This window comes from Vidua macroura, chromosome 6, assembly GCF_024509145.1.
Source record: "Vidua macroura isolate BioBank_ID:100142 chromosome 6, ASM2450914v1, whole genome shotgun sequence".
In the NCBI taxonomy this organism is placed as follows: Eukaryota; Metazoa; Chordata; class Aves; order Passeriformes; family Viduidae; genus Vidua; species Vidua macroura.
In genome coordinates, this window is record NC_071576.1 from 61626149 (window position 1) to 61644419 (window position 18271).

Below are 18271 nucleotides of genomic sequence, written 5' to 3' on the forward strand. Positions count from 1 at the left end.
AATTTATTTCAGTAATAAACCTTTTATCTGTGCAATAAACCGGTGGATGGGCTGTACCTGCTGCAGCCCAGGTCCTTCTGCGTTTGCTGCCACATCACTGAGCCTGCCTTGCTCTGGCAGATGCACGAAGCAAAATCAGATTCTGACAGTTTGACCTCTCTCACTTCTTGCGTTCTCTGGGGGATAATAAAATCCAAGATACAATCCCACAGCAGTTAATGAAGCTTAACCTCACACCCTCTTAATTACCAATGCATTACACCAACTATAGGCATCATACTCCTCTCTAAGCTATTTTACAATTCTAAAGAAGTACTACTGTGCTATTATTTAGCAACATAATCCAAGCTGTATGTGAAATCCCTCTTATATAAAATCCTTTGATCCTTATGGGTTTCAATAACTGTATAAACTCAAAGTACTTAAGAATTTAAACCATTATCTATTTATCTATCAACAAATATGTTTTTCACACGGGTTCATGCAACTATTTTGAAGTGCAGTTATTATCACAAGTATGACGAAAAACATGAAATAAGAAAATACTAAAGCGAGTACAATTCACTGTTGATCTGAAACAACAATATTTAAATAGCTTAAACTCACATGAATTTAAGGCTCTTTTTCATCATGTTAATTTTTAGTATTTAAAGGACACCAGATGGTAAGGCAGGAAGGGTAAATATTTTCTTTTCAACAATGTATTATACAAATGTCAGTTTAAAGGGCCCTACTCCCAAAAGGGGGGGAGGATCCTATTTTGATTGTAAATACTTGTGAATACAAGGTGTATTGTTAAAGAACATAAATGAATGGATACCAGTTTTTGTTCTTTCAGCAGCCCTTATACAATAACTTATTTCCATCTCCAGGTAAGGCTGGCCTACAGAAATTTTTCCTTGAATTTCAGAAAGACCTAATGGGTGTCAGCCCAGGGTAGACAAGAATTGTGTGAAGAGAAACAGGAAGCAATATTCCTCTATTTTAGGAAATAAGAAAAGTCAGTTGCAAATACTCAAAGTGGAATATTTTTAACCCATGAAAATATATTCTGTACTCCACACACACAGAAGTACACCCTACACTCAAGTCACAGAACTCTTTTGCTATACCTCCATTGCACTGTAGCTGCATCTCACAACAATTAAACCCAGGAATGCCTATCAGACAATCAGATGACTTTTTAATTTCATATTTTTCTGAATCAGTTAATGAATGCTTAAGTATGTGACAGTTAAATACAGCAGAGAAAGTAAAATTGTGTGAAGGAACTGAAGTGACCTTGTCCCAGACTCTGTAAACCCTGCTGCAGTGCATAATGCACTGGTCCAAGCCTAAACAGAGTTAATGATAGCAGCATTATTCATGAAAGCATTCAGAGATGAGCACTGGAAGCAACAGCTCATTAACTGAGCAAAGCAACTCTGCAAAGTTACCAGCCAGATTTGTTAAACTGGTATTTGTGGACATCGAAACCTAAACATTTAGATTTTATCACTTTCATGATACATGTTAAAGGCTAAGTAAGCATCACAGCTGAGATGGCCACGACACCCAGAGTGTCACCACACAATTCCAGAGAGCTCCAATCCACACAGAGCAACACCAGGGCACTTCAGGAGGCTGCAAGTGGCTGATCTTTTTGTCCTCCTGCTGATGCACTGCACCTGTGTGCCTCTGCTCCCTGTGTGGTTGTTCAGCACACCTGGGCACTCCATGGCTCCTTACCTTCCATTTTAGTCACCTGTCCTGCACAGCTGTACACAGCCCCACTCCCAGTCACCATAAACTGTGTGCCCACAATTCCCCATTTTTTTCTTTCAAATAAATGCTATGTCTACTATTTCTCTACAGGGCCCATGCAGAAGAAATGGTAAACATGGTACAAGTATCTCTTTTGTAGGTTCCACTAACTCTGGAATGTGTCTGTGTACTGACCTTGATTCATTCTCTAAACTTACACATGATTAAAACCTTTATACTTACATTTCTAGAACATTGACAATATCAATAGCAACATACAAGAATAAGGCAAAGGCCAAACACCAGGATATGAACAAAATCAACAGCTATACAATTCCACCAAGAGCTACACAACTTGAACAATATCAATAATTATACAGCTATACAATTCCAAATTATAATTATTTTACAATTGTTAATAAAGTAACAGTGACATCAGTATAGAATGGATAAAAGGCAAGCACAACCCCTTTGTCTGCATAAAATGTAAATACATTTACAAAACTAGATCTAATGTGCATAATAATCAAAGACAGCCATCCAGTAATAAAAACAAGAACAAATTCCAAGACAGAACACTGGCTAAGCTGCCAACTAAGCACAGCAAAATGGGAAACAGCAGGAAAAGTTGAGCTCAAGGCACCAGGTTGGTTGAGGGCTCTGTCATTTCCCCAGCTGGGCTCCCTCATGCCTTTTCCACTTCCCCAAACAAGGAGGATTGTTCACACAGAGGATATGGAATCTCTCCATCCAGGCACTGTGCTCTGGATTCCTCCCTCTGGGAGACCTGCAGGGACCAGAGCTGGCCCTCAGAGACAGCAGGGTCCCCTGAGTGACACTTCACTGAATATTGCTCTTTTCCACAGTGCTCCTATGCAGGGAGCAGCCCCTTCCCAGTGTGCACCGTGGGTGTTGCAACGTCCCCTCCACACACTCTGCTCTGAAGCTGGGAGTACTTGGGTCTCTCAAATGACATTTTGTCAGGGCAAGGCAAGAAGCTCTCCACTTTGGATAGCTGGAGGTGTGCCACATCTCCCAGCTTGTCCTTTGCACCTTGGCAGCTCTGTCCAGGCCCCATAGTCTTTCCCTAACTTCTTCCCAAACACTAAAAGCAGTACTTGCATCAGTCTGAAAATCCTATGGCTTTGCCCATGGTAAGACACTGAAGGGCACAGTCGGCAGCTTCACCACCATGAGAAACTGCATCTTCCCCCTTCACTGTGACACCCTTTATCCTCTCTTCTTGGAAGAGAACCTCCAAAGGCCATCTCAGCTGAGTGCAGAAGTATCCTGTAATAAAATTCCCACTTGAAAACAGAGATTCTGTTGAAAGGCAATAATCAAACTCTTCCACAATGATGAGCAGACAGCTCTAGAAAGCAGCTCTGGAGCTCCCACTCTGCCACCTCAGGCTTGCAGGTATCACATGGGAAGGTCACTGATCCAGCACTGGCCAGGGTGCCACAGGTTAAATGTAGTGCTCCAGGGGATGCTGGTTTGTTTTCCAGCACAGTAATGACCTGTAAGTCTTCCTTACAAGACATCATAGAAGCACAGAATGTTTTGTGTTGGAAGGGACCCTAAAGATCATTTCATTCCAACCCCCTGCCACGGGCAGGGACACCTTCCACGAGCAGGTTCCTCAGAGCCCCATCCAGCCTGGCCTTGGCCACTTCCAGGGATGGGGCAGCCACAAGGTTCTTCTCTGGGCACCCTGTGCCAGGGCCTCAGCACCTTCACAGAGAAGGATTTCTTCCCAATGTCCAATGTGAGTCTGCTCTCTGTCATTTTAAAGTCCTTTCCCCTTGTTCTGTCACTACACTGCTATTGTAAAATGCAGGTGAACCCAGTGGTAAGAAATAATGATGTCCCACTCCCGTTCAGAAGGCTGAATGATTTCTTTATTATAACTATACTATCATTCATTAATATACTATTTAAAGGAGATACTAAAACTACAAACCTACTTTTCTAACTACCAAATCTAACTAACAACTCGTGACCTTTTCTCCCGAGTCCATTCTGGTGAGGATTTGGATTGGCCATCCAACCCACTCCTCACCAGAATCCAACCAAGCAATCACCCCAGGTAAACAATTCTCCAAACACATTCCACATAGGAAAAACAAGGAGCAGAAATAGAAATTGTTTTCTCTTTCTTTCTCTCTGTGCACCTCTATGAAAAATCCTGAGAGAGAGAGAAGCCTGCTTGCCACACACGGCCCTTGTGCAAAGTCCCTCTCCAGCTCTCTCCTAACCCCTTTAGGCACTGGAAAGCTGTTGGAAGGTCCCCCCAGAGCCTTCTCCTCTCCAGGCTGGATAACCCCAGGTCTCAGCCTGCCTTCACAGGAAGCTGCTCCAGCCCTCTGAGCAGCTCAGGGCCTCCTCTGCACTCAGTCCAGCAGGTCTGAGCCCTTCTCCTGCTGGGAGCCCAGGGCTGGATGCAGAGCCCCAGGTGGGATCTCCCCAGAGCAGAGCAGAGCAGAGGGGCAGGGTCCCCTGCCCTGCCCTGCTGCCCACGGTGCTCTGGCTGCAGCCCAGGGCACATTTGCCTTTCTGGGCTGTCCCTGCACACTGCCAGCTCCTGCTGAGCCTCCTGTCAGCCAACACCCCCATCCCTTCTCCTCAGGGCTGCTCTCCATCCCTTCTCAGCCCAGCCTGTGTTTGTGCTGGGGATTGCCCCAGCCCAGGTGCAGACCTTGCTCTTGGCCCTGCTGAGCTCTGTGAGGTTCTCCCGAGCCTCTCCAGGCTGTCAGTGTCCCTCTGGATGGCATCCCTGCCCTCCAGAGGCTGCACACAGAGCGTGCTGCTGGCAGCTTGGTGTCCTCCATCCCACTTTGCACAGGCTCCACAGCAAAAGCAACGTAACAGAGAAATCTTCATTGTCAAGGTAAACTATAAATAATCCATCTTTTCTCATTAAAACTTCTGAGAATCAGTTCTACCTCCCAACCTAAGTAAAATAATCAGAAATAAAGGTAAAGAACTCATTTTATAGGCAGTTTAGGCAGTTGTAGAATTTTAATGCCAAACCTGAAATAATTTTACTATGAAATAAATTTTCCATTTACCAACGCAAGCAGTTTTATTTTATGATCAGTCACACAAGTTACCATATGATTTCTTGTATTATATACATTCTCAGTGCTTATCCCTTAGAGTAAAAAACTGCCTTTTTTTGAAGAATATAGAGTGAACATAAATGCTCTCCAATATTTAAAATACTTTCTGAAGACCAGCATGTATATAGTTCTGTAGGTTTTACCAGAGGTGTGTAATTTTTCAGCATTCCATCTTAATGCCTGTTTCCTGAAGGAGCTTTGACTACAAAAGGCACGAATATATTTTCAAAGGATGATGGATAAATTGGTGGGTGGTAATATAATATATCTTAGGCAGCTGATCAGGGCTTTTTATCCTCTGCCTGTCTTTTAGTTATACACAATTTCAAGATAATTATGGTCTATAAGAATGTCTTTTCCCCTTCCTACTGCCAGCAATATTTGTCTTGGTTATAGGTTCAAGAAACTTCCAATCACACCACAAAATTGGGATAGGGCAATTATGGCATCTCAGCAACATGCAAATAGACTGACCACACAAAATGGACATTTAATATGGACACAGTATGGACAGTTAATGAACTGCCTTTATGAAATACCCCAGCTAATTAGATACTGGCCATACTTGAATTTTACAAATTAAAACCCAAGCATAAGGTGTAGTTCAGATGTGTTACCTATAAAGAATACAGTCCAATCAGATAGTGAAAATAAATTAATTATTAATCTCATTAAATAAAGTGCCATGTTGTTCCACGGTCAGATATGCTATATTAAAATCCCAACTTGGTGGAATCATCCAAATCCCAAGCAGCTCATTTTTATGACAGGAGAGATCTCCTTGAAGGTGAGGGTTACTTCACTGACACAATACAAATCAGAGAAATTAACTCTGCTGTGCCCTGTCTGCTAAACAAAGGAAGTGTTGAATAGCCAAGGTGAGAGTAAACAGCACAGACAAGAATATTGCTGGATACAAAGGGCACAGAGGGAGGCAGAAATCAAAACAAGATTATGTTTATGCAGCAACATTGTCCCTCCATTTCTAGCATGCCATGGAGTTCCAACCCAGGAATGCAGCATTCCTGCCTAGTGCCTACCCCTGGAAATGAAACAGGAAAATTATTCCTTATCAGACAACAGAGGTGGGTAAGGCACAGCAAACGAAGTGACCCCAGGCTCAAAGGGGTACAGGATGTACAGCAGATGCATGTAACAGTGTCTGCTGGTTATCACATAAAGGCCTGAAGGAGCCAGAAAAAAACATGACAGGCTATGGACAAGTGAATCAAAGGGGAATGAAAGAAAAAGAGAATGTACATTAGCTGCTCCATTTTAAGAAAATTTAATGCAATGCAATAAAAATACTGATTTGGATAATTAAATCTCAATGAGAAAAACTGCATCACGTCGTATCATCAGGGAGTCAATACTTGATTATCAGTTATTTAAAACCACTTAATTAAAAAAATATATCACATTCTTATGTCATTCATACTTGAAAATCAAATTTTAACCTGTTTGTTTAACCTTTATTCTAAACCACAAATGAGACAAAATTTCACCCTTAAATGAACCTTCTTTAGATTCAAGAACATTAAAAATCTGATTTTTCACAACCACAATAGCTTAATTTCATTAGTAACATACTTTGTCCTGAATACTGAAGATAATATTCAATAGGTTAGGCACAGAATTTACCATCCCTAGGTAGGAAAACAGAAGAGTAATCATTTTGTCCAGAAATAGTCTCTGAAGACACTTAAGGAAATAGCCAGACTTCACTTGATGCAGAAGTAATCAGTAAATTATATGTTACTTCTGGTATTAGGAAAACGCAGCCTTAGAAAGACATAAAATATTTAATGAAATCTTGTAGGATTATCCTCACACTTCAGCATTTTTTGCACTGTTGATCAGGCTTTTTCCCCTTATGCAATTTTCTCATGACAGAAACTATCAGTGTTTGATTGGGAGTCCACTGAAGTCTGGAGGGATCCTTTCTGATCCAAAGCTGACCAACTTCCCTAGCACAAAAAAAGAGTCAGAATGAAATGTAAGTGTAAAGGAAATCGTTAAATGATCCTTTTATTTTCTACAGGAAACTACAATAAATATCCACACTCTACACTGTCTCTACCACAGCATACTGGATGCAGCTTGAGTACTTTTCCTCCTGGGCAGGAGGAAACGAAGCAGTTGGGTTTACTGAAATCATTCCACTAAGCCAGTGGAATAAAGAAATAAAATAAAGAATAAACAGGTTCTGAGCCTGATTTGGCCTTGGGAAGATCTAACTCCACTGTCCATAGATGGGAGGTAGAGACCTGAATTTAATTCTCAAATCTGGCTGCTGTAAATACTCCGGTACCTCCCAACACTTTCTTATGAATCACCAAGATTAATTCATGTGTTGCTACACAATAAATACTTTAAAATGCATTTAATTCATCAAGAAATTACAGCTTTACTTATCAAAAGCAATGGGTCTTATTTACCTTCAAAATGTTGTCAGGATGCTCTTTGGCAGAAGCAACAAACAGTTCATGTCCACAGACAATTCCCTCTGCGAGAAAATACTTGAACAACAAATTGGAGTAAAGGCCATATTTATCCTCCTCTGTGAAAACAAGAATGGTTGGATTTTTTTTTTTTTTTTGTTAGATAAATTGCCCACCTGTAGGTTCACAACACTGTAAAAGCCCTCTCTGGGTCTATCTCCTGGAGTACAGAATTTACAACAGAAATCAAAGGTAAAACAGGACTCCAAAACTTTTAAAACAATGCTTGATGATATTGTATTTCAAATTTTTCAAGACAGAGGAAGAGTCCTCAATCAGGCATTTGATTCTAAGATATGGATGGGATACAGCCTCCTTACAAGGCTCCCCATAAGTATCAACTAAGATGGCTGAATTTATGGATTAATGGAAAGAGGTTCCTTAATTTAGGAGAACTATGTTAATATTTATCTTCCTAGTGCTTAAAACTTGCTTAAAATATTTGTTACCTGATGCTTTTCAAAATTCAGCCAGATCTGGCATGCTAAGCCTACGGAGAGGTAACATCCAGAATAGAGACATTCTTCTGTCTGAACTTCCAAAGTTGTGAAAACTACAAAAACCAAATGGATGCATTGAAGAAACCAAATAATTAGCAATGCTGTTTTTGAAACCTTAAATCATAGCAAAATCAGAAGAAATTCAAAAGATTCATGAATTTGCAGTTTAAGCAGTGAGACAATACTTGTTAGCAGACATTGTGAATACTGGCCCACTGAAATGAAAATACAAATTCTGACTGCAGAAAGAACAGCATTTCCTTCTGCTTCCCTGGAGCAAGTTAAGTGTCAGAAATTACCAGAATTAGGAAGTCTTAATGAACTCATACAATCAAAACTCAGCACCACTTCAGGCTATGGGAAATGGATGTGTGCAAAACAACTGAAATGAGAACCATCTCTGGTGTTCTTTATTTGTAGGAAGTACAAACAATAGCACTGTTAATGCTTTTTATGGTTTTTGGGAGAAAAGTCAATGTGCTACATTAGGTTTCACTTTTTCATCTCTTAATCTGGCAGCTGAAAGACAACACACAGGGATGTTGAGGCAGAAAAATACAGAGACATATTTCTTTATACAGAACAAACAAAACTCTTTGTGTGACTTGGAAAATATTTCCTAACTACACATGTGAAATAGCAAAATTAAAAAAAAAAAAAAGTAACAGAGAGGAAAAAAAATGGTCATTCATATCCAACTCGCAAAAAACAGTAAAGAGGAAAATAAAAATACTCTTAACTTTGACATGTACCACAATCAAAATGAATCAATGGAGTGAAGAAGAAAAGGAAAGAAGGAAAGTGCATATCCATTAGGAAAACTAACAGCAATGAGGAAACTTGGGAAACAAATCACAGGAAAGAATTGTTGCACTGCTACACTCCTAATATCCTGCATGGGCACTGATACTCTCAGTGCTTAGATTAACAAGAAATTCAAACTACAACTGTTCAAAACCACTGGAGAAAACCTAGTTCTCCAAGAGATATTCCCCAGCTGCCATGGGATATTAGGCAAAACAGAATTTACTTCCTACTTTTTGAAATTCCACTTTTAAATTCAGTATTTGTCGTAGTAGAGTCACTGGAAGTTACTCTAAAGCAGTAGCACAAAATAGAGAAAGATGTTTCTTAATCCAGCCACTAAGACAGGAAACTACATAAAACTGGATAAGCCAAACAAGCCAAAGGAAACACAATTACAACACTCTTACTACTAGGACTAGCCACTCTGAGTCTGTTGTAGAGTCTTAGGGTTTTAAGAACTTAGATTGCATTAACAGAACTTACCTTTGATACTGTTGACCTGCTTAGAAGGCCATATTAGCCTTCAATGTACTTGCAATTGATTTTTTTTTTTTTTAAGAAGGGTCTTGTGACAAATATGGACAGTTCTGAATTATAAAAAGCACAGGACTGACAAAAGCTTGCTGGTGACACTACTGGGTTCCTTGTCAAAATTTCATCAGGACGGATTCCCAAACTGCAATGCACGTGAGAGTTTGGAGCTTTTGATTAAATATTAGATCCAGTTGACTCTTGCATCCTTATAAAGCCAATATTAGTGTAACAGAAGAACTGCCTTCCTTCTAACTCAGGGGTGGGACTGAGGATGTAGAACCAGCTGTGAGACTCAGGTGGACACAAGGCTCACCGAGATAAAACTGAAACACTCCCACTGCAGAAACAAAAGGCACAACTGACACTAGCCAAGGTTTTGAAGAAGTATTTTGTAAATACAGTCTTTGGAGCCTGCTTAAATCTTAAACTGTTTCTAGAGGGAAATAAAACTCCTATGCTGAATAAGTGGCCCTTGTAACTGGAGTCCAGACCACCAACAGCTCCTGCCCCCTCAGACACTGGCTCTCTCTAGTTATTCTTACTGCATTATCATCAGTAATATATTATTCACACTATATTGATTTCCATGTGCTAATCTCCAACTATGAAGCTCTCAATTTAAGCAAAGACCTCTAGAAATCAAAGTGGCAGCATGAGATCTACACTTTTTTTTTTTTTTTTTAATTGTCTGAGGTACCTGACAGCAGCCACCAAGGCTCCCATGTAATCACATCACTGTGGCAGATGTCACTGGAGGGAGACAATTTTGTTAGATCTCTCTGCCTTTGAACAAGAGAGGAAAAGGAACCCTCATCAGCATTCTGGAAGGATCCTCAGCTGGAACATTTACATCATCCTTGCTGCATGAAAAATCTTGGGTTCTCAGTTTTTAACTACAGGTTAAAGTTCACCTTCTTCACCATCTGAGGCACAGAAACACTGAGTCGATATGTATTTAACTGACATTTAATGGAATATAAGAAAATATCTTGTTTAGTCCAAGTGTTCTATGGCTTGAGTCTGTGTGTACAACTGTGCAGAGATGATCTTTCTGGATCATCATTTTTGAATACTAATTATTCCTTAGAAAGTATAGAGCATACTCAGTTTTTTATGCCAAACATAACGGAGAAACTCCATAAATCATGGATAAATACAAGAAATCATACAATGTGTTGGTGATTATTTAACTAAGCTAAGAAGAAATACAGCTTTAAGAGTTAAGAATTTTTCTCAAAATTTATTTGAAATGCTGAAATGTTCAAACCTATTGTAGAAATAAAGCAACAAAGAACAGGAATATAAACCTTTTAACTGACTCATTGAAGATTATAATTAATTTTGTTGATTCATTGATTTATTTGTAATATATCAGGGCTAGAGAGGTTCTTACACTGCCATACCCTTCCAAAACATATTTTGCAAAACAACAAGGAATGTTCAAGTTGGCAAATTAAAAACACATTCAGTGTGAGGACACATCATTTTAATGAAAGCCTTTCCTTTCCTCCTAAATTGATTTTCATAAGAGTAAACTTGCAGTAAAAAAAAAATAAATTAAGAATTGGAAAATGATCTAAATATAAACCACCTCATAGTCTCCTACAGTACTCCAAGGATTAGATGTGTCTCAGAAAGCCTTTACAAACAGTCTATCTGGAATTGTTAAAGTCAATGCATCTGTAAGAATCCCTCAGTTCTTCAATTTGTCAGATAGAGGATGCTTTTTATTGATTCATTTCTAGGTCACTAAACTTTTGTGGTATTCAAAAGATCTAAAGTGCATCCCATATGGGGCTTTTCTGATAGCATCCTTTGTACCCTGCCTTCAATAGCTACCATTCAAAACCAAAGGAGTACAGCTTCCTTCATGTAAATAAACAAACAAATCATTTAGCACAGGTGCTTCAGCAGCTCACTGATCACTGTCATAGAATCCCAGAATGAAATGCTTCCCTGAGAATGCCTGGACTTGGCATTTGATTGGCTAAATTTTACCTTTATCTTTCCAAGCTCCTCGACATCCAAAAGAACTACCTTCACTCAGTACATGCAGGAACTAGCACTTCAGACCATCAACACTTAGGACAAGCCTGGCCAAATCTTTAGTCTCAGCCTGCACACTAAAGAGCTGGCCCTTCCTTGTGAACTTCACCTCCAGCTACTAAGGCACACACCCTTGCAGCTGCAGCCTCTTTTCTGGCTGCAGTCAGCACAAGTCACACGGCACTGCGCGGCTTTCTCCGATTCTTTTGGAACAAAGAGTGTTCTCCAGCTAAGGAGCAGGTGAGTAACTAGTGAAGCGTGAAAGTACACAAGGAAAAGAGATGATTTACCTAGAAGTTATGCATATTGTCTCCAGGACAAAAGCTCTTCTGATCCTACAGATAAGGACATAAATAAAAGAGTCTGTTGGGATGGCTATCCATGGGTCTCTTCCCACATGAGCGTGCTTTCCTGGCTGAAAGAGTCATGAGAAAGAACAGGATTGTCACTGTGAGCACAGTGAATTCCAACATATAACCTTAGAGCTGAACACTCAGGATAAAGACCAATTCCTGTCTATGGGTCTTTTCAGCACTGCTCTGTATAGGCTACTGGGGAGTCTTTGCTTTTCTTTTTGTAGGGCTGGGATTAAATATATGAGATGGTATTTCTTGTCAGACTCAGATGTTTATTAGTTCTTATCTCTTTACAGTCTCACAAACTATGAGTTCTGCTGTACTTCACTCCAATAAACTAAAAATGGAGCCCTATCTCTCTCTCGCTCTACAAAGTCTTTTAAGGATAAACTGCCTAATTAAGAAATGACACTGAAATTATTTTTACTTTTAACCTAATAACCAGCTACTTGTCCGCAATGTGGACTTTTTAATCTAATTACACAATGCTACTCAAATCTATGAAGAAGAAGGTGAAGAAGGACCAGCCTCCACCCTAAAACTTCTATCTTGTTTTATATATATTACTACATTCTAAAACTCTAAAGTTTTCTGCTATGTAATATCAGACACTTCTATTTAAACTACACACTTATAATCTCAGTTTTATCACTCAGTTTTGGAAGTCTTTTCTACAGTCTCAGGTCAAATGCAGTGTTCTCTTGTGCCTGTCAGCAGAGAAAGTCTAAAATTCCCAGTAACCAGGGTTCCAACAGGCTACCAAATACGTAAGGGACATTTCTCCACACCTGTCTGTAGCTACTACTCAGAGAAATTCGTGGGTCATAGAATTAGGTATAGAATCTTTTATCTAGGGCACAGAAAACAAAAGAGAGCAGATATGTGTGAAGCACTGTAAAAACAGAATTTATTTGAAAATTAAGGAAACAAATCTAATTACAGAACTATTGAGATGTAACCATGTGACCTTAAGGAAAAACTCCCTCTGCACAGGGACATTCATGTTCCAAGAGAGGGATGTAGAATAAGCACTAGAACTGGAAGAATAAAAAGTCAGGGACAAAATCCACTGTAAGGTAACAAATACCATATCTATAAATACTGCTTTTACAATACCTGACTTACAAACATCACTATATTAAAGAGCATGAAGGTCTTTGAAAAACTCCAGTGGTCATTTGTAGTATAATTGCTTAAAATGATGAGAGCTGGAAGAGGAAAAATAAGCCTGCAACAATGTGATGTACAGATGGCTTATTTTTTTTTTTTCTCTCTACAAAGTCTAGACAGGTTGCCCTAAAGCTGCCAAAAGCCTGTCATAGCCTATCAGTATTGATAATTTTTTTACCAGATAGATGGCTCTACGTTGTGGTCCTGTGACCTAAGGTGTGTCTTTCTCTAGCTATGAAACATCTCTCTGAATTGCTGCAGGTTATAAAACCAGATAATTTTAATAATCTCAAATTCCATTTAAAAGATACTTTTCTAATGTCCACGTTTACTAAGCTTGAGGGGATATACTTTGTGTCACTTGCATTTAATTAGCACATGCCAAACCAGAGTTGTCAAACACACAAGTTACAATATTTGGCATTTAGCCATACTTCAGGAAGGTGAATTCTGCTAACTGGTATTTTGTAGAATTATATTTAGCAAATCACTGTTTTGTACCTCTCTTGAGATTATCTTTTCCAGCTTTAAAACGATGATAAATTCAGTTATATTGACAAGTGAAGAGAGCTCTTACCAGTCAGGTTAAATTGCATGCCTAACAAAAATAAAAGTAGCTAATTAAAGTAGCTGAAACTGCTTCAAGGCTTAGAATGTACAAGTATAGACCTGCTTTTCACCAGACAACTTTAACTTTTAATAACTGACCTCAGCTACCAACAAACCCCCTCCTACTGATAATCTTTAAAACATTTAGCTGTCAGTGACCTTGTCAAAGCTGGGGCTTTTAAAGGTAAGCAAGAATAGGTTCTTAGAGGGTGCCCAGGACACCTCTAGTGAGGGTGCTGCAGCTCACTATGCAGAATGTGTTATATAAACAAAGCTTACCTTTAAAAACAATATAACAATTTTAAACTGTTAAAAAAAATAAATTAAAAAACAAAAATTAAGATAATGGCAATAATTATATATTATTATATAGTAATATATTAATTACATACAATTAAAACATTAATTATATTTTCTATATTAATAAATATACATTATAAAATATATTATCATCATCATCATCATAAAAATAATTTAAAACCAAAATATCCTCCTGCAAACTCTTCCTGGCCTGGCAAAACACACATGCAAAGCTTGAAGGACACTGGAGTGGAGAGGGGAGGGAGTGTGCTTATTTTACCTGCTTGCTTTGACAAGGGGGACTTCTGGGGAGCTCATCTTCTGCAGCAGGTTCACATGAAGCCACAAATGTGTGGTCTCACATCCATACTCAACAAGCTGCTTTGGTGGGGTTCCACATCGAAATGTTTCTCAGAAACCCACTACTGGAAGGATTTTTTAACCTCAAGTACTAGTGAAAATCCTAATTCTTGTTAGATGAACAAGCCTCAGGAAGTTTCAAGCTGCTCTGGTAGGTAGGATCTTCCATGAGAATACCATGTGCTTCAACTCTCTAATTTTCATATAATTAAAACACTGTCAAAAGAATATACTATAGAATTAAGCTCAACTGAAAATCACAATGCTCTTTATTATGAATTGAGTTCAAAAACTCGCACACTTCTATTTCAAACAATATTTTACAGTCTTATCAAGTAACCTGTGCCATCACTACATGTTCAGAACACAACAGCTCAAATAAATATTTTAATACCCTGAATCTACTATTATTTGGTTAAATTAACCAAGATAATGCGTCAAATAATGAAGATGAGCATTTAATTTGCAAAGGGAGCTAAGCTAAAAGTAATTCAATTTATTCTCAGCTTAGAGAATGTTGAAGGAAAGGGAAGAATTTAACCTTTTTGTAACACTTGGAGTACAACACAGAAAAGATCTTCCTAGGAGGTTGATCACTGACAGCTTCAATCCTGATAATATTAAGCTTGCCTAGACTAATCTCATGACAAAATTTCTTGGTGTGCTGACAGGATATTCTAACAATGCCATTCCAATGTTACCCACACCAACTTGAAAAATCAGTCTCCGAATTTTTAGACTAATGAGTCATGAATAAATATAGTTCTTGCTTTAAGATTTTTTGTACATAATTATGTGTTTTGAAATAACATATGGTAAGTCTCATTTGGGAAAAAAAAAATTCTTTTCAGATCTAAAAGAGACATTCTCAAGCCAAATTTCAGATCACAAATACACAACCAACATAGAGGATAAGCAAATTAAAACCTGCCACTGAGTATGGCCAGATATGCAGTCAGAGGAAACAAAGTTCAGGTAAAAATCCTTTCAGGAAAAAACTTCCATTGAACCATCAGCATCCACATGACTGTTTTTCACATCCACAACACCCTGTGGTGAAATATTGCACTACTTCTTTCATTTATTGACAATTTTCCTGCTAGTAGGTTCACTGGATGCCACCCAGTCTGTGAAGGGGCAGTGCATATTGTAATGGCAAGACAAAATTAATCCAGTCTCACAATCTCTGATTTATGTAAAATAGAATAGGTTCTAACTTTCTTTTTCTTCTTCCTTTACCACAGCAAGATTGAAGCTCTTCTCAAACTGAAAATGTTGGAATTAGGCAACATCAGTTATTTGTTCTGGCAAGCAACTTTTCAAATTACTTAATATGCACCACACCATACACTAATTTATATCCTTTATGTAAAAATCAACATTTTCTAAGACTCAGTGGCACATCAATAACTGGTTCTAATGGATAAAATGCAGAAATAGAGACTAGCCTTGAAATAACAACAAGCCATAGTGAGGGCATTAACCTTCCTCAGTGGCAAACAGAAAATTTTATTCAGTCTCTAGTGCAGGTTACATGAGCCCTATACCAACAGAAAGTAACATGCTGTAATTCTAATAGTGGCTAAAAGAGATTTCAAATAAGTTTTTCCCAAATCCCACTGTTTGGATTTTTAGTGTTAAGACCAGTTTTGGAATTGTAACAATTCAAACTACATAACCAAAACTCTGGATACAAATTCAGTTTCCCAAGCAATGGTTGTCTTTCCACAGGGAAAGCAAACACAGATAAAATATTCAGACCACAATGTTTTCATCCCTTTTAGAAAATGAATGAAAATTACTGACTCAATCTGTCTCAAGGCTGAAAAGCCACACACTGAAGAGCTTGTATCACTAGAGACAAGCAGGCTCTTAAAACACTCTACAGGCACAACTTCTTTGAAAGCACCCAAATCACCCAGGCACGTGGCAGTCTGCTTTGTCCCTAGGCAAGGCTGAAATCTAGTCACTGTTCTCAATTAGGAGATTCAAGTGCTCCTTCAGGGTGGAGATTACTACAAGAATTCTTAATTTTTCTGCTGGTTTTGTGTCAACTCAGTCAAACAGAAAGGAAAGCTGGAGACCTCAGCTGCAGTGGAGATGGTGCCAGAGAGTTGCACTGTGGTCTGTAAAGGGAATTCTGGTGTCATTATTTAATCACCTCAGTGGGCCTCGTCCACACCCTGACAGAAAGCAGCCTTCCATCACCTTGCTCTCAGCTGATTCTGGCAACCAAAAGATTCAAAGTTTCTGCATTGCACGTCTTCCTCAGATAGCCAAATTAAAAAAAAAAAACAGAACAACAAACCCTTTGTGATGACACACAGTTTGAATCTAACAGCAGTTTACAAAATCTTAACTAATGTGTGTACTCTGCTAGTAAGTCCTGAAATGTGCTAAACGCCCTGTTTTCAAACAGATTTTTGGGGTATTCTTTGTGGGTACTCAAGCCTGCCTAAAATTAAGATTTTGAATCACTTCCAGTAATTCCTGAGATAGACAATGGTCATTCTCAAGGCTACACAAAGTGAAGGAACCTGAGAGTTATACTTCAGAAACCAGTGAAAAGAGAGGCTGTTTAATGAATACATTAAAGAGTGAAAAGCTCCAGAATATGGCTTTAAGAATCTATACATTCTATACTAACCAATAAGAAGAAGGGTTCCAACAGGTACGCCTCCACCTGGAAAAAAAAAACAAAATGAAGAATAAAGTAAGACTACATTTTAATACTATGTTAGAGAACAATTAACTTTTCTTAGTTTATGAGTCAAAGAAAGGTGATAACGGGGAATTTAAAAATATAAAAGTGAACAACATTTTAATTACCTTTGCAATACTTACTACAATTCTCTATTATGAAATAATTATACATTACATGTAATTATATACTGCACATTACAATTACTTTCACAATATACTGTGCTATCATCATTGTGGTAAAAAGATCCTGCAGAGCTCTACGCCACCACGCTCAAGTACTACAGTGGTGATGCATGGTCTGAGCCAGCAGATTTTTACTGGGATGACTCACGTGAGCAAACATTCTCCAAATGAAATTAGTATTAACCACCAGCAAGTATTATTCCTTTGTATCAAGGATGTAAGCTAAGTGACCTACTAAAATTTTGGTAGATTTTAGCAAATTCCACTCCCCCCCCCACCCAAGTCTTCGAGGCAAAATCCTGGCTCCACTTTTTTCTTTCTTGCTTTTTATCTTACTGCTGAAAACTGATATGGCAGCAAGACTTTCACCCATTGAAACCCAGACTGAGAGATCATAAATGTCACAACACACACTATGAAAAAACATACACTACTGAAGAGACTGAAGTCCTTTATAGTAGGTCTTGGACATAACAACTCCCTGAACTCCTTTACAAGGACAGTGAAAGAAGAACTTGTAGTTTATTTTAGGGAAAGAATACACTGGTTTATAATCTGAATTCCAAGAATTACAATGGTGAAATATATATATATATAACCTGGATAATAACCTGAAATCAGACTATTTTGTTTAGCAATTATGTAAGACTGTGACAGGGAATCCCTGGAAGTGTTCAGATGGCCACATGTAACCAGCCCACAGAAATGTTTTGCATGAAAACTGCAGGATGTTGTCTGCAATTTTGTACTGATTTAAAAGCAACTTAGGAGCAAACTAACTGATGAATCCCATCAGCACAGTATGCAAAGATCCAGAAGTCAATTCTGGACTGCACAGATGGACTCCAGTGAAGAGGATCTTTCAACTCCACTAGAAATTCATTCCAATATGAGTTGGATCAACTTCTTAATCTTCAGTTTTGCTAGTGGGACTACAAATACCTGCAGTACCTGTAATGTTGATATACCCAAAAGGAAGAAAAAAAAGCAATTTGCTCTCCCAAAGGCCAAAACCTGCTAATATTGTTGCATAACAGCACCTGAATTTATACCAGAACAGGATCACTTTGCCATCAAGCCATGATGCACCACAATTCCAGCAGTACTGGGCAGTGAAAGTGTTTAGTTAGTCACTAATTTTATAGTTATAGAGAAGCAGATGTTTCAAGCTAAACTCCTGAGTCAAGCTGGACAAGTGCTTCAATATCTACACCAAGCTCATCAGCTAATTAAGCATTTTCTAGATATTTAAAAAAAACTCAAAACCAAACAATTTTAACTATTGTTTATCAGAAAATTACAATCACTCATGAAATCCCCATGTTCTAAGCCAATGA

General features: G+C 38.5%; 1 protein-coding gene across 1 annotated transcript in view; it reads right to left on the reverse strand.

Annotated features, from left to right (window-relative positions):
- The window catches only part of ELP4 (elongator acetyltransferase complex subunit 4), a 137433-nt gene that overhangs the window by 113753 nt on the left and 5409 nt on the right, over positions 1-18271 (reverse strand). Inside the window, exons 2-3 of the mRNA XM_053980829.1 lie at positions 16696-16731; positions 7304-7425 (exon numbers count right to left, since the gene is read on the reverse strand). Of these exons, the coding sequence (XP_053836804.1) occupies positions 7304-7425; positions 16696-16731 (158 nt within the window). The remainder of the gene's footprint in view (positions 1-7303; positions 7426-16695; positions 16732-18271) is intronic.